We start from the raw sequence: 27,327 nt of genomic DNA, 5'->3' as shown, positions 1-27,327 counted from the left end.
TTTTACCTCACAGAAAGAATCAGCTATAATCCCATGCTGTAATGTCCGTATACTTTTTTTACTTCCTCTCCCGCCCAGAACCTGTGGTTTAATCAGACTGTTTGGTCAGACACAGCCATTACACAACATATAGCAGGGGCATGATCAGACACTTCCATTACACAGTACACAGCAGGGACACATATATAAGATTTTCTCATTTTTTTAAACACATTCAATTATGGAAATTATTAAAATTCCAAGATCTGTTTATTAAAATCAACTTTAAATTTAAATTTATTAATGGTAAAACCCTTTTAAGTAAATCAGTAAGTTTAGATAATACCGTTTGATATGGTATATGCAGTGGAAAGTACAGCTGTCACAATATAAAGTGGGGTCTTCTATGTCGAAGAAGAAAACCAAACTCCATATATGAATCCTTTAAAATTCATAATAAATGTCCCCCACAAGCATTCAGCATTAGCCTGCATTTCTCTCAGTGATTATTCCACCAGTGAATGAATATGCCGATGGCAAAAGCATCAAAAAAGTTGAGCAGCAGTGTAACAATATGGGTAACTGTCTGTTCACTGACAGCTATTCCACAGACAGGCTGAAACAAAGTGACTGCTTGTAGTGCATGAAAGCATATAATCCATTGTTAGCATTGCAACCTTCAATACACTGGTTTGCGGTATCTGAGAATCATTTAAACATTTCATTTCTTTATTGGTCAGAGTATATATTTTAGCTAAAAAAATTGAAATATTGTTATTAAAAAATATTATAAAATAATGAAACAAATAATCTAATAGTTTCTATTCCACTGGAAACATTGCCTGGTATAAGAAAAAAAATATATTGATGTATTACCTACATATCTTTCTTGTGCTTTATAGAGCATAAATTTTTCTTTGTTGCTATGTCGGCAAGGTTACTTCTCTGCTTGATGGGTAGTTTGGGCAATTTAGTCAATGAACTAATCAATTAGTCAATCATTCAATCAATGAATAAGACAAGTCTTGAAGATTGCCTTGGTTATTCTTAAATTACAATGACAGGTTCATTTCGAGCCACGGAACAGAAACAGAAGAAAATTTCCTGCTTTAGACAGCATCTCGTAACATATCAAAAACAGACTCAAATACTTATATAATTTAGTATATAATTTATGAGACTCTATTACAGAGAGAATATGGAAGGTTTTTGTTTGAGTTTAAATTCTGGTCCTAGAAATGTTAAAATTTAGATAAAGACATTATAGATTACTAATAATTACTAATAATAGGTTATAATTAGATTATAACCTTATAAATGAAGGGAGTGCGATATTCATCACATATGCATTGGATAGCTTATCAATATCAGATTTGTCGTAATGATAGTTCATCAGTATGCAAGTGTCAGCATTCCCTATTAACTCTCTTACAGGCCATATGGAAAGATATGTTAACTAGGGATGATCGAATACCGCAAATATTCGGCAATGCCCATATTCACCGAATAGATCGCCACTATTCGATGATTTGCGAATACTCGATACACAATATTAGTCTATGGGAAACCCAAATAGTTGCCGAATAGCAACTATTCGGGCTTCCCATAGATTTACATTGCGCATCGAATATTCACATAGCGGCAAACTATTCGTCAGATATTCGCAAAGCTGAATATTGCCAAATATTTGTGATATTCGATCATCCCTAATGTTAACCCTTGTTGATAATCTTGGAGACATTAAAGGGGTTGTCCAGTCTAAATCTACAAGTCTGCAGTCACTCTATGGGATAGCAGACTTGTGAGTCCTCACATTGCATGCATCACCAGTGTCAAGACAGGAATGGCGGTCATGTGGCAGAGAGTATGCGATACGCATACTCTCCAATAGAATCTGACTAAATGGGCACATTTGCATTGAGCAAGGCCAACCTTATCTAGTCAAATTCTAGCCAGGAGTCTGCATATCACATACTCGCGGCCTCGTGACCACCATTCCTGGCTCTGACATTGGTGAATCCTCATTTTGTACAGTGCGTATGATGTGACGATTCACAAGTCACATTGGGTGAATGCAGACTTGTGCATTTAGACCAGAAAACTCCTTAAGGCCTGCAACACACATCCGTGCCGCCGGCACGTGTTTGTCATTTTTTACACGTGCCGCCGGCACGGAGACACGTTAAGCAATGCTACCCTATTGTAGCAGGCACACACACGTAAAACCACACGGAACATGTGTCCGTGTGCGTTTGTACGTGTGTGCGTTTTTCAAAGCGCTGACATGTCAGTGTTTTCTCCCACAGCACGGGTGTCACACGGCCTGCACCCGTACCACACGGGTGTAGTGTGGATGCAGTCCCATGTGACACGCGCCGGAGAAAACACACGTGTCAGTGGGAAAAAAAAAAAACAACATTAACTCACCTTCTCCAGCCCTCCTGTCTCTGCCGCTGCTGCCTCTTGCTGCCGACCGCGGCTCATTAATCTCATAGAATATTCACTTCACTGCCTGGCAGCAGCAGCAGCGGGGAGACGGGAGGGCTGGAGACCGAGGATCAGCACCACGGACAGCAGCGCGGGCAGCAGGAAGGACCAGGTGAGTATGTTAATTACCGGTTCTACGTGTGCCATAGCGGATAGCACACGTAGAACACACGTGGCTCGCACGTACCAGAGACACGTACTTACCTGCACGCAACACGCAGGGGAAATACGTGTCTCTCTGCACGTGCGTGATTTTCACGTGAATGTAGCAGAGGCCTTAAAGAAAGGAGTGCATTATTGTACTGCTTATGGTATCATGAGCTACAGTAAGAACAATAACCTTTTGTTTTGTATAGTCTTTGCATAAATCAATAGTGCAAGAAAATATGAAAAAAAATATTAATACATTTTGTCTAAGAAAACTTCTTTCTCCACTTAAACGTCATTTCACCCCTGCCTCCTAATCTCTTCATTCTATCTGAAAAACAAAGGAAATCTCTCTTGGCTAAAACACGATAGGCTTCCGGGTCACTGAGGGATCTAATCACAGTTGCCTATTGAAGAGAGAGGGAGAGCTCAGCTTGAGAACAGGTCGAGCTTTCTAGTGTTCATCCTCCCGCCTCCCATGCTGGATTCACAGCTATACTGCTGATCTTCTGTGTAATATACTCCAATCTTCTGCTGCTTCTGAACATGTTTATAACATATAGATTCAGGAGAACAAGGCTGCCTAATGATTGTGTGCAGTGTATGAGTGACATGACAACAGCTAGTCTCCACTCACTAGCTCAGAGACAACTGATTAGTAGAGTTGAAAATGGGAAAAAATGGTGAAAAATGCAGGCTACAAGTCATATCAAGGTGAAAAATAGTGTTATATCCTATTTATACACGTGACATACTTATTCAGAAAAGTCACCTGAAATGAAAAGTATGCTTTAAAGGATGTACTAACAGCCTAAGGCTGCTTTCACACTACGTTTTTTTAACATGTGTCATGAACGTTTTTTTAACGCAAAAACGGATCAAGTGCAAATGCGTTTTCATTTCAATGCATTTGCAATGGACAAGCATCAACATGCGTTCACATGCTTTTGCGTGCGTTATAGTGAGGATCCAGCGACTTGCAGTTTTTTAACTTTTTTCAAAAAACACTAGTAGCGTTTTTGAGCTGCGTCCAAATACTGTTTTTCACTGGATCCTGACTATACTGCAAGCAAACGCATGTGAATGCTGGCATGCTGATAGACAGGATCCTGCTTGCTCTACTGAGCATGCCCAGAAACCAGCCTGGCGTGATCAGTCTCTCTCTCCCCCTCCCTCTCTCCCCCTCCCTCTCTCCCCCCTCCCTCCTTTCTCTCCTCTCTCTCTCCCCCGCCTCAGAATGGCGAACGCTCGTAACCAAGGTAAATATCGGGTAACCAAGCAAAGTGCTTTGCTTAGTTACCCGATGTTTACCTTGGTTACGTTTACAGGGAGCAGGCAACCCGGCTCCTAGCAGCTGCGGATGCTCGTAACCAAGGTAAATATCGGGTATCCAAGCAAAGCATTTTGCTTAGTTACCTGATGTTTACCTTGGTTACCAGCATCCGCAGCTGTCAGATACTGGCTCCCAGTCTATCACGTTCAGTTCCTCTCACTCCCGATCACATGACTTCAATGCCCGCCCATAAACTTCAAGTGAGAGGATCCTGCAAAATAACACATGCGTTTGCATGCATTTTTCTTTGTAAAAACAGGATCCACTTTTACAGCAAAAAACCGTTCATGACGCATGATAAAAAAACGTAGTGTGAAAGCAGGCTAACACGTTTATCAGCACATCAGCAAATCCTCCATGGTTGTCAAATGTTTTATTCAGCCACTAGATGTCGGATTATGTGGTACATGATTTTACCCCTTTGTCAGAGCTTTTAATATTTACATTCAAAGATGGTGCTCAACAGGCCAAAGGTCAAAGTTACTTACTATAGCTATTACAAATGTAGAACTCTACACAGAAACTTACAAATGGGATGACAAATTTTATATTAAGAAAATACACATATATGGCCAGAATTAGTGCCATATATATATATATATATATATATATATATATATATATATATATATAGACATGCATTATTACTGCTGTCTTACAGAAGAACAGTTATGAATAGACCTGGCGGACTGTATCTGAAGAGGCATGAAGATTCATTGCTTTCAATGATGTGATGTGACATGTTGCCCCATAAGGGGAATGCAGGCATTTTGTACATGTACTGGGCTAGTATAATGGCTTGACTCTCCTTGGTTGATGTCTGACATAATCACACAATAGTTTACTTGTAATTCATGTAATCTGTAACACAAAAAACAGAATTGTTTGCTTTTTCTTGTAGTTTGAGTCTCACACTACTATTTTACACCTTTTGTAATTGCTTTCAATTACCTTATGCCACCAGACAACACCCCTTGTCATTATATGTTTATTTTGTGATATTGAAGTTTTTATGGCACTATACAACCTTACAACCTCGGCCCTTTCCTTTATCTCTAATTTTCTGGCTGGATAGCTTTATGTACCTATAAGGCCACTCAAACCAATTCTCTCTCACCTTCTATTATTTTCTCATTTTGATCTTTATTATAGCGCTTTTGTATAAAGCACAATGGTCAGATACTGCGCCCCTTGACTAAGCATTACTTGAAGTCTAGTTGTATTAACCAGTTAAATTCCAGTACATATAGTTTTCCCATCCTAAAACCAATTTTACAATCATATTTGCAATTCAATGTATGAATTTAGATTTAGTACAGAAATTGTAATAGTATTTTTTACAGTACTTTTTAAAATTACATTTTTATTAATGACCAGATGTGCCCAAAAGCCTTTATTTTATTAATATTAATATATCTTCGAGGACACAGCAAATGTATAACACACATGGAACTTTTGAAGCATAAGAGCTCTTGTTTTATGGATTACAAAAGAAAGTCGTTTTAATTGGGTAACGCTTGCTAAGCAAGACATTCATTTTGGTAAATTTTCCACAGATGTTATATCAGAACACGTTTCAGCAAATTTACAGTAAGCAAATCAGGGCCAAAGGATGAATATGGATGCACAAATGATAGGGAGAAAAACCAAAGCACGGAGAAAATAACAAGACAACAGGAGGAACACTGCACAAAAAAACAAAATGCAGAAAATCACCTGACTGGAAACCAACAGCACAAGGATCAGTTTAGTAAAAAACTATAGATGGCATAGGAAGACAAATTCCTCCATCTTTAAAAGGTGAAGAGTACATGTGATCCAAAAGGTAACGAGCAGGCTAGCAGAAAGTAACTCCTAATGAACACACAGCTGGTCAACACCTGACCTGTGCAATCAGAAGCACCAGAGAAAGTATACTGAGGAGTGTCAAGAATCTGTGGTCTGAACAGTGTCTGATACCTTCAAGACACTCAGTGAGCTTAGAGCAAAACACTTTGTGACAATAACTGAAAAGTTGGAGTTGTTAGCTTAAATTGGTGGAGTTGGTATAAATTTAGTGTTTAACATACGCTCTTCACTACAGATAAAAAAACCTTAGTCTTAATAAAACCTTTCACAACTTTTATTAACAGTCTATTCCTGCACATAGTAACCAAAACGTAGTTAAAACTTTATATTTCAATCTTATTTCCTCCACCCTGTTGTGGAAATACATGGCGCCAATATTACTGGCACCGAATGTGTGAATTTTTTTTATAATTCAGCTGGGCGTTTTATTTCTTACATGTCCACAGAGTTGAAGGAAATGAAATACTCATTTGAAAATTACAAAAATTAACACATCAAGAGCCAGTAATTTCATCATCCTCTATCCCTACAGTGGAGTGAAGAAAATTAAAATAGGAAAAATGTCCTATTCCTGGTATTGGGTACAAGAATGGACACTTTGTACACTCAAAAGTTGTTAAAAGTCCTCTTTAAAACATACCTATCATTAGACTTTTTTCTACACGTATCAGTGGTTCACTTAAATATAGGAAACTAATAAATCCTATATGGGACAGCTGACAAGTTCCTCAGTTTAATCTGGTTTGCCCATTATGGCTTGGAAGAACTTAGCCTTGAGCCTCATTCATCATCTTTGTGATATATTGGAACTTCAACTTCAGCCATGGCTTTATAACCGGGGCAGTGAGAGGAAACTTTATATTACAGGGCATTTGTCAGGGAACCCATCAAAATTGAGCATGTATCAGAAAACCAATGATTAATGTATTTTCTGTATATAAAGAAGAAGTGAACCATGATACTTCTTATTGCATGAATTAATGTCCTACCACTGAGCACCAGCATATTCACAAGTGCTGCCGAGCATATAATCTTATGTAGTAGATTGATCTTCCCATGTATTTACATGGGTTTTCTGTGACTATCTTACTTTTTTACTATGGTCGTAAGAACTTACAGACAGGTATTTGGTAAATACCTGGCTGTTCTGCCTGGTGCAGGCACAGAACGGTCACAGACCACTTCTGCTTCCCATGAGCACAGCAGCTCTTCCTCTCCGGGCTGCTCTGTCAACGAGACTTAACAGCTGATGTCATTCTGATTAACAGCCAGTTTCGCACAGTTTGGCATCAGGGACCTGGCTGTCAATCAGCATGATATTAGCCGAGATGCCCTTTCAACAGACCAGATTAGAAGAGAAGCAGCTTCTCTGTTAACTTCATGTCAATAGAGCTCCCAAAATTTCTGAGCGGTCTATGACCAGACTGCACTAGCAAAGTTTGGCACCAGGCGGAACAGGCAGGTAGATAGCATCTACCTGACTGTTATCTCTTAGGCCCACAGTACAAAAATAAACTAGTCCAGATCTTCCCTTTTAACGCCCCCTTCACATGTCAGTTATTCTGGTACATACATTACTGTTTTTATATGTATTGGAATCATGGACATATGCAGGCCCATTAAAATCAATGGGCCTTTGCACACATTAGAGATTTCTCACTGACCATGTTTCCAATGCGGCGCACACACATGTCTGTGTGTTTTGCACAGATACAAGTCAATATTTTTCTTGTATCACTGTTGTCACTCAGACCACACAGTGATGTGATCCATGGAATACGTAGCTGAGAAAACACATATCTTTGAAATAAAATGATTTTTATACTCACCTGTCTCCAGCGATGCTGTCTCCGGCTGCTGCTGTCTCTTGCTTCCAGACTTATTAATTATGCTCATTAATATTCACTGCACCACGACCCGGAAGCAACAGCAGAGGAGAGACAGTGACGGCCGGAGACAGCAGAACCGTAGACATCAGCACCATGGAGAGAAGCGCCGAGGACAGGTGAGTATAGGAGTGCCTGATCTCTGTGTGCTCTCACGGATAGCACACAGAGAACACACGTTTCCCAAAATCACGGGACATGGAGGGCCAAATGCATCTTCAACACATCAGTGAAAAACGTGTGTTTTTGACTAATGTGTGAAAGAGGCCTAAAATAGAGTTAAAAACTGAAAACCATGTTATTAGCTAATTATGGATTTTGATATTTTTTCAAAGAAAAAAAGTAGGTAAAATATATATGGAACAGCTAAATATTGTCCAGTCCCCAAATATATAAAGATAATTTAGAAAATTCTCATACTCAGTATTTTAACTTTACATTCTAGTAAATATCGTCCTACTGCCTATAATTGGAATTCATGCTTAAATCGTGATTACAGCTTGAAACATTCTAAGAAACCCTTAATGCTTTCTCACCATATTCTTTTGTTCATTTTATTACAATTATGAATTCACGGCAGGTATACCAACTGTAGATATTGCTTGCGGTGCTCATATTATATCACATGAATCTACTTGAAATTTTCCATGCTGAAGGGAATAATATATTATTATAATTGACTCTCAGCATTTTATTTTGCTTCATTGTAGTGGATTTATTTCTAGCAATACTACATACTACGTCCTCATGTTATAGAGTTTCTGGTTGAAAGGTTTCTGCTCACGAATTCTTCAAATATTCTGATTTACTTTAAAATCATACTTGGTATATAAACATGCTATACATATGAATGGTTAAAACCTGTTAGAAAACTAGAAAGGTAATTGTAAATGAAGATATCTCTAAAAAATATTTAGGAGGTGTTTTATTACAGACGCATCGTGAAAACATAATGATAGTTGTACACTCCCACTCATTGCATTAGAAAGCTCAAGAGAAATGACCTCTACAAAGACTAGGTCAACTCATTTTCAAATAGATTGGAGTCTCAACTGAATTATATATGATTGAGTCTTAAGAGAAAATCTGTTTAACGGGAATGCCTCATCAGAAAATGGCCTATTGTTTAAATCAGATTTTTATGTGAAATTTATTTTTTAATATTTTTTTTTAGTGTTCTGTATTAATGTTGAGCGAGTGTGATCGGCACTGCTCGTAACTTAATAAAGCATCGGGATGCCAGGGTATTTGCGGTGCTTGGATGTGTCATCCGTGAAACAGTAACCACAATGCACAGGCTTGCTTCACTGCATGATGGGAGCAGGCACCCAAGGGAGAGCCAGTCGCAGTCTCTGAATGGCTCTTCTTGGGGGTTAAAACAAAGTTTTCGGATGTAGTGTGTAAAAAATAAAAATAACCTTCCCTCCTGAAATACCTGTATATGGTTGGCTTTATATAAGCAGAGGAACAAACTGCCCAATCATTGACTTCCATTATACTCAATACTCGAGTTGAACCCTTTCACAGCGTCTGACCTGCTTAACTCGAGTAACGAGCACCCGAGCATTTTAGTGCGCACCCATCAGTATTTGCTAGAACTATTTTTATTAAAAAACATCAGAAATATTGGATTTTTTCAATCTGGCTACTAGGTGTTATACTACGCTCATAGTTCCTGTTTTGTACAAAAGCTTTTTCAAGAATCTCATTATCATCGCAGACAGGAGTACAAAGAAAAGTAATACCTCTATACAAATTAGATAACACAGAATCCATCATGCAAAATGGGTGATGTGACAGCTCACCTCCTCATTTCTTCAAGGTGCTAAAATAATGCTGTTATGCAAACAAATAGGTTCTGGGTCTATCTATTTGCTGATACTTTTAATCAGGCTGTTGATACAAACAGAAATGATAGCCTAATATTGGGCCTAGTGATAAGTATGACAAGTCCACCATTTTTTGTTTATTCCTTTTTAAATATAGATAGTATTCTGATAAATAAATATACATGATTAAATAAGTAAAAAATATAACAAAGAGAATGTGCCATCAGAAAATGTCCTGGTTTTTAACTCCTAATGATCCAAAATATACTATAACATCATGGAGATACCAGCGATGTGTCACTTATTGGGCTGCTTGCTTCAGTTTTGATAAGATCCCTGTTTAATTTGCTGCAGATTGAGTAGTCCTCTATATGCTGAACTCCGTATAACCAAGCACACATGACTAACAGCTTTCTCTGTACACTGCGCAAAGGCCATTAAGTTTCCCATCAATGTAGGGGCTGGGGATTTACAGATATCATAAATATTAAGGATTATTTGGCAGCAGTTTTACAAATTATTTTATTGCAAGGTCCTGTGGATAAGACAGTGATTTTTATCAAAACTACAGCAAGCAGCACAGTTAGTGACACATCACTGAAATCAGGGTCTCTGCTTCTTCATCTTGCCTCTCCTAGATTAGGTGGCAAAAGCCTGGTTATAGATTGTTTAAACAACTAACAATAGTACTGATGATTGCTGCTCACTTCTTAAATGACTTGGATAATCAATGACTGTGGCACTTAAGGTTAGGTTCACATTTCCATTGTTTTAAATCCGTCAGGTCCATCAGCGACAGATCAGTCGTTTTTTAGATGTCAACTGACTCAATGGATAAGTTTTTCACAGGATTCCTTTCATAGGAATCCTGTGAAAAAACTGATCCGTCGCGTTCGTTACATCCGCTGTGCATCCATTTTTTGACGGATCAGTCATGATCTGTTTGTATTTGGGACAGCCCAGTGGGTGTGCCAAACATGCTGGGCATGCTCAGTAGAGAATGACGGAATCCAGCGCTGAATTCCATTGTAAGATGGATTACGACGGAATTCAGCACCATAGACAAACATTACAAGCTTGACGGATGGTGACGGAATCCTGCGCAGTGCGTTAATTTTGACGGCCCAAAAAACATTACATTCTGCGTTGTTTCCACTCGGCGGTCAGTCCAAAAACGACTGATGCGCCGCGCATTGGATGCAACGCAAGGTCATCAGTCACAATCCGCCACTAATACAAATCTATGGGACACAACGGAATCCACTAAACGGATCCCGTTGTTTACCAGAGCCGCGGATTGTGACTGATACAATTTAACGGAAATGTGAACCTAGCCTTAGTGTTTTGATCTAGGTCAGGCGTTTGTTAGACTTCTTATTGGTCCTTTGTGACCTAATCACAGGGAGCTTATTGGTTACTGTGACAGCCTGATGAAGACTTCCATGCCTGTAATGTGGTTTCTGCTGTGACAGCCTGTGGCTGGGAGTCATAGGAGACTGTCAATTTAAAAATAGAAAAATATTAAATCATCCCTCTCTTCCAAGTGTATATATATATTGAATAATAAATAATAAATTAGTAAGTTTATCATCATTGAACATATCAAACAGTTTTAAAATAAAACCCACAGAAACAACATCGGACTTTTCACCGCGGTATTTTTTTTTTCCCTTATTTTGTATGGTAAAAGTAATGGTGTTATTTCAAACTACAGCTTGCCCCACAAATAACAAGCCCTCATATGTCTATGTTGGGAAGAGAAATAAACAAAACTGCAAATTATTAAAAGAAAAGTATAAAAAATTAAAATTCAAAAATGGGAATTAGCCGTATTCTTAAAGGGACAAGTAGTGTAGATTAGGATGGTATCAAATGTACAGTCTATTCAAACTATTAGTCTGTAATGTTGGGAGGAGATGTCAGGAAGAGACTTTGTGTTTCCCTGGCAACAACTTTATATTATACAAAAGCGTCTTCACACCGATCAAGGTAGTCGAAGCTCAACGCGATCTTGTAGAAGCTCATCATTATCTTCCTTGTGAGTGAGTGGTCATTACCACGAGTGGCCACCTTATTCACAAACCAGTGATAGGAAGGTTCCCCAAATGGAAAAAAAAATGTTGTATGTGCAAAATATGTACTGTATGTCAGTAAGCATAATGTTCTGAATTGCAGTAATGATCCACAATCATTTTTATTTTTCAAATTATGTTATGGGGAAGTTAATTTTTTGTGTGGGCATGACTAGGTACTGTCTAGTATATTAATGTGTTTTATCAAATGTCATGCTATCTATCCCTCTAGTTATCTATCTATCTATCTATCTATCTATCTATTTATCTATCTATCAATCTATCTATCCCTCTATCTATCCATCTATCTATCTATATCATCTGTCCATCCATCCATCCATCTATCTATCTATCTGTTTTGTTTTATCTATTTGTCTATCTGCCTATTTATTATCTTTCATCTATCTATTCATTATCTATCTGTTATCTTTTATCTATCTATCTATCTCTCCATCTATCCATCTATCTGTCTATCTATTATCTATCTATCAACCTATCTATCGATCTACTGTTATCTATATATGTCTATGTATTATCTATCTATCTATCTATCTTATCTGTTGATCATATCTCTATCTCTTCATCCATCCATCTATTATTTATCATGTATCTATCTATCTATCTATTGTCTACCTATCTATCTTTCTATCTATGTATTATCTATTATCTTTCTATCTATCTATTATCTATCTAGCTATCTATATTCTACCTATCTCTCTGTCTATCTATCTATATTCTATCTTTTTCCCTAAAGTGTTTTTCATTTTCTAATATTAATGTAGAAAAGTAGAAAAATGCTTAGTATTTTTATATTCTAAAGAATAACATATCCATCCAGTGTATCGTGATATTAATTAAAGTTGTCTTACTTTGCCATAATTAGAAAAGAGAAAATATGAAGCAATGCACGGTAGCTTGCACAGCATGTAATTATTACTGTCCGGCTTATATATTTTCCCCTAATAATGACTTGTTCTCATTTTCTCCAGGATATAGACCTGCGGCTAACTGGATTTGATTTATAAGAAGGCAATGTGCAGTAAATGGCAGTTCCTGTGATATTGCTACTATGGAAAACAGTATTGTCGATAGAATGTAGCCTGATAAATAGTGCTTAGTGAAGATGCTGCTTCAGTGAGTGCGAAATCAATGGAAGATTCTTACTGCGTGAAAACCCTTCAGATATTTTCCTGGCAGGATCACATTTAACAAACCTGATACATTTCCTTCGATTGCCCTGTTTTACACTAGTGGATACAAATAATATTGCTTTCCTCTGCAACTAATGTGGGACTATGGCATTTCCAAGGTCCAAACGACTGAACTGTTTATGGAGAGTAGCAAGGTTGCGTCTGCTACCCATGGGATTGGATGTCATGTTTCCTTTATGTGTATTTGGATTTTTACTTCACATTACAACTGTCTACTCTCAAAAACTGGATGATGTGGACCCCATGGTTACAACGACTTATGGCAAAGTACGAGGAGTTAAGAGAGAACTAAATAATGAAATACTAGGACCTGTTGTTCAGTTCCTTGGTGTTCCTTATGCTGCTTCTCCAGTAGGGGAGCGACGTTTCCAGCCACCGGAGCCTCCGACAACTTGGGGAGATATAAAAAATGCCACACAGTTTGCACCGGTTTGTCCCCAAAACATTGTGGGAGGCAGACTTCCTGAAGTCATGCTTCCTGTTTGGTTCACCAACAACCTGGATGTAGTTTCTTCTTATGTGCAAGACCAGAATGAGGACTGCTTGTATTTAAATATATATGTTCCAACTGAGGATGGTGAGTTACATGCGTAAACAAAAAAACAATGAGATCTTTTTTCTTTGAATTCTTTTGCTTTCTCCAGTTCTAACCATATTAATCCTGTATATAGGTTGCATGCCCAATTAGTTGTCAGCATGCTGGCTTTTGATGTGCATGATGCTCTTTCGTGTGTGATCCTGTTTTTGTACTCATGTCTACACTCATGTTCTCCTAAGGCATGGGTATTACAATGGAAGGTCTTTCCTCTCTCCTACCTGCCCATTGATGATACATTCTCCTCCATTTGCATGTGCAGGCGCCACAGCGTTGGAAGCATAGCCAAAGGCAGAGCTAGGTAAACGGTGTTGCATGCTCCTACTCTCTGTCATGGAGCTCCATGTTATTTTTTAGTTTTTTATTCATTTTTCAGTAAAAAGAATATCCAAGGAATGTGTTCGGAAACCCGGCAAGAAAATATGTAAAAAAGGAGGTATGTATTAAAGCTAAAGAAAAAAACAACAATAAAAACATGAAAAATGCTAAGGAGAGTAGGAGACAGGAATCAAAAATACTACATCTATATATTGTAATGGAATAGCTTAGGTCTCTCTACTGACATTTTAACTATTTATTATCAGGGTCAATAGACTGGAATTTAGCTAAACCCACTCACATCCTTGAAGAAAGTGTTAGATGCAGGCAAACTAAAGATCTTTTGCATCTATTGTGTCCCCAATATTTTAATTAGTTTTATTAAGGACTGTATGAACAAGGTCAGTCATTCAGGTAGGCTAGGTTCCCATGAGCATATTTCACAGGTGTATATGGATTGCAAAGCCCATACTGACCAGGGGTCTCCTGACCGGACCTTACAGTCTCATATGTGTCTATGAAGCTTTAAGTTTCTATCCAGGGACCATTGAGCAATGAGGCTCATATTTGGACCCAGCCTTATGGGAAAAGGTAACTCATTCTTATGAGACAAAGTTGCCTACATGCATACCATATTTTTTATTAATGTTTCAAGAAACCTTAATGTAACCACAGTTTTCAAGTGACCTGGTTCAGTCTTCTACAAAGAACCAAATAGGTTTAGGTGCAGATATGTAATCCCCAATTAAATAATTAAGGCAGAATTCTAGCATTAAACATTTTGAAAAGTCACCAAATTTTTGCAAAATACAAAGTTGGGGTAAAATTTTGTGACTTTTTGCACCAGTTTCACCAAGCTCCACCAAAATGGGCACAGTTGGAGCATGATGGAGTGTGTCAAAAGCACAACATGACATGTAGACTGATTTAAAAGGAACTATGTGATTCCTTATAGCAGAAATCTTACTCTAGAAGTAGGATTTGTGGTAAGGTGCAATGAGGCACATGTCACTTGTCAGATACTTGTGCCTCTTAATGAATCATGTGCCCCCTCATCAAGACTTTCATGAGCAATACCGATCTTGATGCACCAAATTGGAACTTATTGGCATGGCATGGCTGAGCACTGCTGACAAATAATAATTTACTCCACAAAGGTGGCAGATATAAAAGAAATGTACTCTGGATGCTGACTCAAGTGCACTTCTTATCTATCCTGGTGTAAGGCAACTAAAATTGGGCCAAATTAATTAATAGATGCATGCATCTTAAAGGGAATCTGTCACCACTTTGACCTTTTTAAACTATTAATATGGGCATACAGGGTATAGAGCGCTGAAATATCCATGCCTTTATATCTCATATTAGATGCCTTGTTGTGGAAAAAACATTTTTTATCACTTTATGTAAATGAGCTCTTCCAGGGCCCTATGGGGCGGATGTTGCCTGGAAGATCTCTGCCTCCAGGGCTTATTTTAAATATAAGGGGAGTTACCAGTATGACACAAGAAACTAACACAGAACAGGAGAAATGAAATTTGTCTTTCAAACACATTTTGTGCACCTTCCTAAGTTCTCCTTCCTTGCAACACCATCTGCCTGTGAGCTGAATGCTAAAGCTGAGAGAAACCTGCAGATGTGTCAGGTATAATCACACACAGCTCTGCAGTGAGAGCAGAGAGCGGCAATCACACATCACACTGGTAACGCCCCTTTTATTTATAATAATCTCAGGAGGCGGAGTTATCTTCCAGGCAGCATCCGCCCCATTGCCTGGAAGAGCTCATTTACATAAAGCAATAAAAGATGATATTTTATCAATGAGGTATCTGATATGAGACATACAGAAATGGCTTTTTTTAGCATTCTATTACCTATATACCCATATTAACAGTTTCAAAAGGTCAAAGTGGTGACAGATTCCCTTTAAAGACATTGTCCACCTTTGTGGCCAATTTAGTTTCATTACTATAAATAAAGTAAATTGCGGCTAAAATCATTTTTGCAATTGACTTTCATTAAAAATGTTGTACATTTTGCTTTCTATAGCCTCTGTATTACACTATATTTTGCTGTTTGTAGAATGTGTTAATGGGGTTGACCACATTATCTTTAATTTAAAGTCTCTTACGGTATAAAAGCAGTTTTCTCATGTATGAGTACGGGTTTCTATTGTACAAGGTGGACAGGTTGGGTCACATGCTCCTTCACCAGCAGCCATTTGTGGACTGGAGAGCGAGTAGTCTGTGAGGAAAGCTGCAGTAACAAGTGCAGGAGGATAATCTGTCATATCATGTCCTCTATACAAATTTTTAAAAAAAGATAATGTGGTCAACCCTGTTAAAGGTACCGTCACACATAACGAGACCGCTAGCGAGATCGCAGCTGAGTCACTGTTTCCGTGATGCAGTAGCGATCCCGTTAGCGATCTTGTTATGTGTGACACTTACCAGCGATCAGGCCTCTGCTATGAGATCTCTAGTCATTGCAGAATGGTCCAGGCCATTTTCTTCAAAGGCGATGTCCTGCCGGGCAGGACACATCGCTGTATTTGACACTGTGTGACAGGGTCACAGTGACTGCTGAGATCGTTATACAGGTCGCTACTGCAACCTGTATTGTTCCTGCAGCGCTGGTAAGGTCTGACTGTGTGACATCTCACCAGCGACCTCCCAGCGACTTACCAGCGATCCCTATCAGGTCGCATCGTTTTCGGGATTGCTGGTAAGTCGTTGTGTGTGACTGGGCCTTAACTCATTCTGCAAACAGCAATAGACAGTGTAATCAGAGGCTGTAGAAAGCAAAAAGCAGAAAAGGAATTCTCCAGCGAAGAAAGGTTCCGAGGTGAGTATATATGAAACTGCACTTTTATTACTTGTATAAAAAAATTTAAAAGTAGGAAATGCTGGTTTCCTACTTTTAACCCTAGAACGCATACCTGGGACCTCGCAGGCTTGCTAGGTTACTTGTTTTCTATGGTTGATTTCAATGGTTGCGTGTTCTACAGTTAAATATTTTCCATACAAGTGATAAAGTGAAGCTTTATATATACTCACCTTGGAGCTTTTCTTCGTTGGAGCATTCCTTTTCTGCTGTTTGCATTGGGCTGAGTTGCCCTACCACCTCCGTGCGTGGACTCCTGTAAGTATTCTGAACTGTGATATATGGATAGACAACCTTGGTGAGCTGGCATATTTTTCTTTTTTTATAGGATACAAATGTTGCAAAATGTTTACTGAAACTCAATTGCAAAAATGATTTTAGCCCCAATTTCCAGCATTTAAGTAAGAAAACAAAATTGGCCACAAAGGTGGACAATCCCTTTAAGATGCATATTAATGAATTTGGCCTATCTTTCAGTTTCAGTGCACCAAGATAAGAAATGTACTGCATTCAAGGTCTGGAGTACATTTCTGTCAAAACTGGCACCTTTGTGGAGCAAATTATTAATTTATCATTGGTGCTCAGCCACATACCATCTACACTAAGTTCCATTCATGTTTTAAAAGTTGGCAAAGCTGACAAAAGGATCCATAAAAATGGCAACATTCACAAAACTTTGTGCCATTTAAAACAGTTTTACATCACATTTTTTTGGAAAAAAAGTTTGATGAATTAGTGTCATAAAGTCTAAGGGTTGAGACATATGGCAGTCCCTAGAGGTCTTTATTAGGAAGCCTTGGGCACTTTGTACTTTCATGACATGCCATATATTCCAGCGGAAACATAGCAATAAATCATAGGTAGAGCATATATATCTGGAGGCACACAAAGTTACGGTATAGGTCAAGAGCGGGCTGTGGGAGTCAGATATCAAACATGTAAAATGCAGAGCCATAAGATCCAATGCCTAGAAGAATTATCAAGCCAAAATAAAAGAACAAACAACTGTTGACAGTAAAAAACACAAAAGGTAATGCCTATTAGATACATAAAGCAAATTGCTAACTTTTGGACATAAAAGCCCAACCATGTGGTTTATTACCACAAGAGCAGAGACAAGGTCAAGGTTTTACCGGATGATAAACTGTATAGCACCTAACATAGTGATGGCAGGTTATCAGGAGGGTCTTTCCAAAAAAAGGTTTAAATTAATTTCTACCTACATTAAAAAGCTATAAACATTTCACTCAAAACCTTTATTAATGGGCATGCCAAGAGTGTCAGCCGGTAAATAATTACTAGGCACAAACAATCCCAGATTAATTGCTGGACGAATTAACGTGAACCACAAGTAATGTGTCTGCATTTGGTTCTATAAGCAGAGTAAAAACAACATGGTTCACTAGTTTCACAATATAATCAAGAAAGTGTGTTTTAATTCTGATTTGGTTTGGACGTATTTGAAATGATTTGTGTCACCAATAATTAATGCGGCTTTCCAACCTTTAAAATCTTATGAATAAAATAATATACTGCCATTGTAATTGGCATATCAAGTAGTTTGTTCTCCGTATAATTGTGTTAGATGTATCTAGTGAACTCTTATGGGTCAATTATGTCACTGTGAGATATTTATTATAATTAAGTTGTCTAATGCATGGGTAAAGAACACATTTTAAACCTGCGAGTCAAGTTTAATTTGAGCCTGTCAGCACAAAATGACTGCTCAAACCAAGCACAGGTGTCCAGTACACCCCTGGCGTAGCCAAACATTTCAGTGCACCTTTCCACCTGCTGATTTCCATAAGGTTTTGCTCTTCTTTGTCTCCTGTAATGCCAATAGAAATGTGCTGTGTATAAGGAAATGCAGATAGGGTCTTATCTGGTGGAATATGACAAGACAAACAGGTAGGGTACTCATCTGTAGAGGTTGTGCCATTCACAACTCCTACAAAGGCATAAAATTGCATCTGCTGCAGCCCCGAAGTAACGTGTTACAGATGTGAAGGAAGGAAGCCAGGATATGCCGCGCTGACATCAAATATTCAGAAGTTGATTAATTTCTCCTTTATTTAATCAGGTGTACGCGTTTTGGAGGATGCAGCCTCCTTCTTCAGGACAATTTTTATAGAAAAATCAACCTTCAAGGTTCAAAATCAAGGTTGATTTTTCTATAATAATAGTCCTGAAGAAGGAGGCTGTGTCCTTTGAAACGCGTAGACCTGATTAAATAAAGGAGAAATTAATCAACATCTGGACGTTTGATGTCAGCGCGGCATATCCCGGCTTCGTTCCTTAACATCTGTATCCTGTAATGCCAAAGCTGTCAATCAAGAGGTGGAGGTAGATGGAAAACAAGTAAATAGGAGGTGCACTGAACTATTTCGCCATATTATGGATGAATCTTTGCTTGGTTTGAATATTCATACTGCGTTTATTTATGTATTTATGACCAAGGAACATCTGTTCCATGCCCTGGCATAGTTTGTCAATGACATGTCAGGTGTGTAAAGTGTATACAAGACCTTCAACAGGGGTTTACCTTTAATTACATTATTTTGCCATCCACAAGATGGCTAATAAATTTATGAGTGCTTGGCCAACTTCGGTGTCAACTGAGGTCCCATAATCCAATGTGTTAGTGGAGCAGGGCTTGCTTATCTTTGGAAATCCCATAGTCTTGCTCCCTTCACTGTCTTAGAGACTGCCAAGGATTGCCAAGTACCGCTTTGTTCACACTGCTTTGTTCACAAAGGGACTAGGATCCCCTCTCGTGAAGTGTTTCAGTCCAAGCAGTTGGACTCTTCTGGTCATACATTTGTTTTTGGCTAGATTATAAATGTATTTAGTGTGAAACCCCTTTAAGTTATAGAATGCAGAAATAACACACATTATGGTTGCCTACCCCAAAGTCTCTGTTCAGTAAGTAATTTAGCAATGTATATCAGTAATATAAAATATTCAGGGATTTGGATGTAATCCAAGGCATGTGCCTCTGTTCATCTGAGCAGCACTTTAATCAGACAATGGGATCAATACTCCCATACACTTGAAATATGCACATTGGGATCCATCAGAAAAGCCACATGAGCTACACAGCTTCTAATAAATGAGATCTCATGAGATACAATGAGACGTTTTTGCTTTTATGCTGTTGAATTGTCAATCTAAAGATAGATGCAGATTGTTGGATTTGTCCTCCAGGCTCTGTGGAATATTTGAGACTTGACATGTGAAAGGCATGAGGTTTTTTATTTATAAAGATCAGCTTTAGCAATAATATATTTACTACAAGAGTTAAAACTAAAACTTGCATTCAGTAGTGCCTAATATTGTATTCACAGCATTTTTAATACAAAAAAATCCAGACTTCAAAGGTGATCTAAAATTATTATGACATCTGTCACCATTAGTAGTACAATAATGTGGGTATGAATAAAGCTACCCAGTCCCTGGCATTGTATGAAAGTGAGAGAACAAGAAGAGGGCATCAGCTCACCATAGGTGCTGTAGATAATCAGGTGAAGATACTATTCCTCTGGACTCCATAGCAGGTGGACAAGTACATGTGGCTGGTTCCACGGGTTACAGGAACAAAAAAAGGTGAGCACCAATATGAATAAAACTCAAAGTATATTTCATCATTAAAATTATGATAAAATGCAGAACATTTACGCGTTTCGGATGCAAGTCCTTAGTCGTAGGTACAGCGTATAAAACAAGAGCCAATATTTAAGTGTTTTTACACAGAAACGACATAGAGCAGAGCCAACGAGTGTGACTAACAAATATTAGTCCAAGACTGAAACTAGCAAATACTTAACTCTTTCACGGATAGCAGTGGAAAACACATGAGAAGTATCAAACAGGAAAGTGTGAACAATATCTAAGATAGTCAGCATGGCCTTGAGATATGTAATGAAAGGGGCATACATGGTTCAAAATGAACTAAGGATATGTTGTATAGGCTGGATACATAAGGTTCATAATGAAAATAAACATGAAGAAAGAAAATATATATATGTATATATGAATATATATATATATATATATATATATATATATATATATATATTAGGCTGTGAGCACACATGAAGAGAGAATATAGAAGTGAGCAATATGCACAATGTCAATATCGCTATGTCTGCTATTATAGACATTGTCCATATTGTTCACTTCTATATTCTTTCTTCATGTGTTTTCACAGCCTAATTTATATATACTTATATTTATACTCATATATATTTTTTTTCTTCATATTTATTTCCATTATTAACCTTAGGTCTCCAGCCTGTTCAACATATCCTTAGTTGATTTTGAACCATGTATACCCTTTTCATTGCATATCTCAAGGACATGCTATCTTAGGTATTGTTCACAAGTTCCTGTTTTATACTTCTCATGTGTTTTCCACTGCTATCCATGAAAGAGTTAAGTATTTGCTAGTTTCAATCTAATGTTTGTTAGCCACACTCGTTGGCTCTCCTCTATGTCATTTCCGTGTAAAAACACTTAAAAATTTGCTCTAGTTTTACTCGCTGTACCTAAGACTAAGGACTGATGTGCAAAATGTGTCAGTGTTCTGCGTTTTTATCATAATGTTATGATAAAATAAACTTTGAGTTTTGTTCATATTGGTGTTGGATACTAACCTTTTTCTTTATCTCAGTGAAAGGTTGCTTCAGAGGGATTGTCCAGTAGCTGGAGAACCCCTTCGCAACTGCTATATTCCCCTGTTTAAGAAACTAGAGGGGACAATTTGATCACATTATGGTTTAATCCGATAAACTCATAATTTTATTGAGAAAGGGATGCTGCTCACCTTTTGGGGTTGTGTGACCACAACACTAGATAAGAAGGTTGGCCACTAAAAAATAAAAATAAAATAAATAAATCTTTATTTTTATATAGTGCTAACATATGCCGCAGTGCTTTACATACATCAGGAACATTGTCCCCATTGGGGGCTCACAATCTAAATTCCCTATCTGTATGTCTTTGGAGTGTGGGAGGAAATCGGAGAACCCATAGAAAAACCACGCAAACATGGGGAGAACATACAAACTCCTTGCAGATGTTGTCCTTGATGGGATTCAAACCCAGGACCTCAGCACTGCAAGACTGCAGTGCTAACCACCGAGCCACCGTGCCGCCCGTTTGATAGCCTATCCTTAAGATGTCTGATTGGTTAGGGTCCGACACCCCGCACCTACAACGATTAGCTGTTCTCAATACCAGCAGCGGCAACTGGTGGCCAGAAATGCTCAGTTCCGGAGCTGCCCCAACCTCTAATAGTGGCCGTGGCCGGGAACTACACATCCACTTCCTAATGATTTGAATGGGAGGCAGAAGTGCAGTACCTGGCCATGGCTACTATCAGTTGATGGAGCAGCTTTGGAACTGAGCATCTCCAGCTGCCTGCTACTGCAGACATCGATGACAGCTAATTGGTTGGGTTGCTGGGTGTGGGACCCCAACTGATCAGATATTGATGACCTATCCTAAGGATAAGCCATCAGTGTAAAAGTAGTGGATAACCTTTTTAATCCTTTGAAAGGAGGTGTTCTAGCTGCTGTATCCCCAACATGTTGGAGGGTCCAATGTGGTAGTCAATATAGTGAAGAAAGTGGGTGATCTTTACTGCTGGTTTTGTCCTCACAGTAAAAAAGTCTGGATGTCTATGCAATTTTATTCTCAATGCGCTTAGAAGTTAACAGTCTTCATTCTCAGGAGAACCGCAATAGTTCAATTATTCTTGTGCTTCTGAAGAAGTTTATTAAGATTGAAATGCATTGAGAATAAAACTGCATAGGCACCCTGATACCGCATATTGGACTTTTTTTTACCATGGATACAAAACCAGCAGTGCAGATCACCCACTTTCTGCACTATGTTGATATTCCCCTCTTTTGAATAAAAACTATAATGACATCCAGGGCCGGTACTGATCTTGTGACACCAGCGCATAGTCTCCTGGGACTCACCTGACATTGTTACACTGCGTGAGACCTGCATCCAATCAGTGGTTGCATCACTCTCTCTTGCTTCAGAAGTAACTGAAACCTAGAAGATGTAAGAGATACTACTCCTCTCTGACTTCCTCTGAATGTCAGTTACGTTCGAAAGAAGTTAGAAAGAAACGGGCACTGATTGGTTGCAGGGCTCACGTAACATAATAATGTCAAGCGAATCTCAGGACACCAGGTATCAATGTTGCAGGAATTGAACCAGAGATGGGTGTAGACTATTATTATCTTATATGGGGGAATAGGTCAGTGTGAAGGGGTTGTTCGACTAGTGGACAACCCCTTCAAAAGGACTATGAAACTTTTCTTAAAAAAAAATAGATGCAATTAGTTTACAAATAGCGAGCATTTAATAGCTAAAGCTATACCTGTTATAGTGCTGGATTTATTGAGGCTCAGTGATGACAGATGCCAGTAGAATAGCACATTGTGGCTTAGACCACAGAGACCACTTAGAAGAGAGATGTAGTGTCCATTTACTATTTTGCTTTCACCTTTTTCAGAGTTTATGTTAAATGATAAAACTTCTATAACTCTTTTGATGTTTTATTTCTTTTAATTACCATTGCCCTGCCTAAAGATACCATCTCACATAACGAGAACGCTAGCGAGATCGCAGCTCAACGACTTACCAGCGATCCCGAAAACGATGTGACCTGATAGGGATCGCAGGTGCGTCACTGGGAGGTCGCAGGTGAGATGTCACACAGTGAGATCTTACCAGCGATGCAGGAACAATACAGGTCGCAGTAGCGACCTGTATAACGATCTCAGCAGTCACTGTGACCCTGTCACACAGTGTCAAACACAGCGATGTGTCCTGCCCAGCAGGACATCGCCTTTGAAGAAAATGGCCTGGACCATTCTGCAACGACTAGAGATCTCACAGCAGGGGCCTGATCGCTGGTAGGTGTAACACATAACGAGATCGCTAACGGGATCGCTACTGTGTCACAGAAACCGTGACTCAGCTGCGATCTCGCTAGCGATCGCGTTATGTGTGACAGTACCTTTAGTCACGATTTCCGTGACGCAGTAGCGATCCCGTTAGCGATCTCGTTATGTGTGACACCTACCAGCGATCAGGCCCCTGCTGTGAGATCTCTAGTCGTTGCAGAATGGTCCAGGCCATTTTTTTCAAAGGCAATGTCCTGCTGGGCAAGACACATCGCTGTGTTTGACACTGTGTGACAGGGTCACAGTGACTGCTGAGATCGTTATACAGGTCGCTACTGCGACCTGATTGCTGGTAAGGGTGGCTTTACATGCTGCGATATCCTGCCCAATATCGCTAGCATGAGACCCGGCCCCATCGTTTGTGCGCGACGGGCATATCGCTGCCCGTCGCACACAAAATCGCGCACCCCGTCACACATACTTACCTGCCCTTTGACATCGCTGTGACCGGCGAACCGCCTCCTTTCTAAGGGGGCGGTCCGTTTTGTGTCACAGCGACGTCACTAATCGGCCGCCCAATGAAAGCGGAGGGGCGGAGATGAGCGGGATATAACATCCCGCCCACCTCCTTCCTTCCGCATTGTGGCCAAAAGGCAGGTAAGGAGATGATCCTCGTTCCTGCGGCGTCACAAGTAGCTATGTGTGCTGCCGCAGGGACGAGGATCAACTTCGCCCCAGCGACAGCAGCGATAACTGGTAGCGGACTCCCATGTCAGCGAGGAGCGATTTTGGACGTTTTTGTAACGATCCAAAATCGCTCCTAGAAGTCACACGCTACGACATCGCTACAGCGGCCGGATGTGCGTCACAAAATCCGTGACCCCAACGAGATCGCTGTAGCGAAATCGTAGCGTGTAAAGCCCGCTTAAGATCTGACTGTGTGACATCTCACCAGCGACCTCCCAGCAACTTACCAGCGATCCTTATCAGGTCGCATCGTTTTCGGGATCGCTGGTAAGTCGTTGTGTGTGACTGGGCCTTTACATTTATCCACCAACTATTTAACAATAGCCTAATTATGGCACACTAATTAGAAATATATATATATATATATATATATATATATATATATATATATATATATATTGCATTTTTACACTTCTTAGCTTCCCCGTACCTTTATTTCTATTATTAATGTCAGCAGTAGAAGACTGTAGTCTAATTCTATGCATTTGATGTCATCTTAGCTCACAGGATGCGCCATATTACAGTGTACGGTTGTGCCAATGTGTCTTGATTGTTAATGGGGGTACAGTGGGCAATTCTACAAAGTGCTCTATAGTCTTAGACAAGTCTGCAGTAATTTACATGTCATTTGATAGTGTGCAATGCAGCAGTGCTTCTTATTATGCAGCACATCAGGCATATGTAATTAGCAGCACAACCTATTACACTGACTTAGGTTCAGAGAGGCGTAAATAAAGATGCATGACTCCTACGTACCCTGAACAAACTTTTATTGCTATTCATCATTATAAAATCTCTTCTTGTTAACAGGCGCTGGCCAAGTAAATTGGGTTTGGAGTGTGGCAATTGATTAAATGTTCTGATTTGCAAATGAAAGCTAAATGTGTGTCACTCTTTGACACTCTTGTTGTTCTGATGATTTATGTTTCACTTGCAAATGATGCATGCAGCTTCATACTTATTTCTGTATTTTTCAATCTGTAATTTATCTTTATATTTAGAGATAGATTAACATCAAAGGTTTTGTAAATTAACCCCTTCACAACATATGACCCTCTGACATGATCATGGTCATGACCACCTTCGCCATCTACACAAGCCTGTTAGACCATGCCAGGAGAATGGTCTAAGGGATTTTTGCCAGTGGAACACTGATAGGTATAATGTATTGCCATGCAATATATTATATGAGCAATCAAAGTAAAAAAGTTAAAAAAAAATTGAAAAAATATTTTTTAAAAATAAGAAAATAAAGAAGAAAAAAATACTAATAATTACAACTATGTATGTAAAAATACACAGAAAAGTCATATCTAAATATAAATGGTATAGCTGTAAATGTAATTTTGTAGCATAAAAACCGCCACCATACAGCTCGATTAGCAAAAAAAAATAAAAAGCTACAGATCCCGAACACAGCAATGCACAAACTATAAAATTATTTTACTATACATTTTTTTTTATGGTCTAAGAGCGACAAAACATAAAAAAACTAATATAAATGTGGTATTGCTGTATTCGTACCAACATGATGAATTCAGATTTCTTATCACTTTTATGACACAGAGAACAGCATAAAACAAAAATCCTGAATTGCTGTCTCTTCTTGATTCTGATATAACCACTTATATCCTTGGACCAAGAATATACAAATGATGCCATACTTCCATAAAAATAAACTTTATTTCATATAATTAAAAACACACATTTTTGGACTTAATGGCACGACAGGGTAACAAGAGTGCAAATGTAACTCCCCCAGATTAGAGGGAAGGTGGGTTAGGGATCAAAAACAAATCTCTCAGGTCCTCAATACAGCACTTTATTTCCTAATTTCACAATTGCTTATACTTACAGATATCACTATAGCGTGATGTGCAACCATAAAGGTCACATAAAGACAATACCTGGGAAACCCCTCGTAATAGGTCATAAAGGGTTATATATGCCTGTATTGGTCAATCGTATATTCACAGCCTCTATGTTCTTCCCTCAATGACCTTGATATTGTCGGGCATACAGATTTGCTCTTCCATAGGGCTATGAAAACTGGAAACTACAGACAGGCCAATTTAATATCAATAATCTTACCCAGTACATTAATTGCCCCAAAAATCTGTTAGTCCCTCAAGATTCCACCATGGACTATTTAATACGCTCACATGTACACATAATTAGGTGCAATCAAATGCTAGGCCAAGCCTCTATACCTCCCTGCAGATTTAACCGGTCAAAATAACAGGGACAGGCCTCTAATAGTAAATCACAAGAGGCTATATATGTCCAAATTCATAGCCATCACTTGTATCCCCAATGCTTATATTAACAGCACACAAATAACAATCTGCTCTCATAGAGGGGTGTACAGGTAATGGCTACAAAAAAAGCCAGTCTGGTAACAATAATCTCACCTAGTGCACTGACTGCCTTAGGCATCTATCAAACCCTCCAAATTCCACTATGAGCTATTCAGTGAGCTTACAGACATACCTGGTTAAACAAAACCAATATTAGACCATGCCTCAATACATAGGGGTCATTCTTTACATACCACCAGGTTATAGGCAACCTACAGGGGCACACCACACTAATAATACTCGTCATTTACTGCATAACTAGTAACATCATACAATAGAGTACAGACCTGACCAGAGTAGTTTGCTCTCCACCCACCACGCCTCGATGCGTTTCACCGCCTAGGGCTTCCTCAGGGCTTCCTTGATTCTGCCTCACAAAAAGCGGAATAGAAAGCAATAGAAATTATTATGTGGCCTAATATGATAGCAATAAAAACTCTTACTCATCCTGCAAAAAACAAGCCCTCACATGACTCTGTTGGCAGAAAAAAAGACTATAGCCTTCAAAATTCAGTCACACAAAACCTTTATTTTGTAAAAAAAAAACTTTTTTGTGTGATGGCAGCCGAGCCTAAAAACACTACATAAATCTGGCATCGCTGTAATCATTCTAACCTGAGATAAGTTAAGCCGCCATATCACTAATACCGCAAGGCGAACAGCATAAAATATAGCAATAAAGCCAATTCTTCAATTACTGATGTTTTTTATT

At 38.8% G+C, this 27,327-nt stretch overlaps 1 protein-coding gene across 3 annotated transcripts in view; it reads left to right on the top strand.

Annotated features, from left to right (window-relative positions):
* NLGN1 (neuroligin 1) overlaps window positions 1-27,327 on the top strand; it is a 763,952-nt gene that overhangs the window by 5,165 nt on the left and 731,460 nt on the right. For 2 of the 3 annotated variants that reach the window (XM_075340615.1, XM_075340614.1), the window contains exon 2: window positions 12,571-13,369. In XM_075340615.1, the coding sequence (XP_075196730.1) occupies window positions 12,877-13,369 (493 nt within the window). In that variant the 5' untranslated portion in view covers window positions 12,571-12,876. Of the gene's footprint in view, window positions 1-12,570; window positions 13,370-13,763; window positions 13,824-27,327 lie in introns of all 3 variants that reach the window. The other variant, XM_075340613.1, reaches the window with a different exon arrangement.

The sequence above is a fragment of the Anomaloglossus baeobatrachus genome, chromosome 3, assembly GCF_048569485.1.
Source record: "Anomaloglossus baeobatrachus isolate aAnoBae1 chromosome 3, aAnoBae1.hap1, whole genome shotgun sequence".
NCBI lineage: Eukaryota > Metazoa > Chordata > Amphibia > Anura > Aromobatidae > Anomaloglossus > Anomaloglossus baeobatrachus.
The sequence above is the reverse complement of the archived record's forward strand: the minus strand, read 5'-3'. Positions and strand labels throughout refer to the sequence as shown.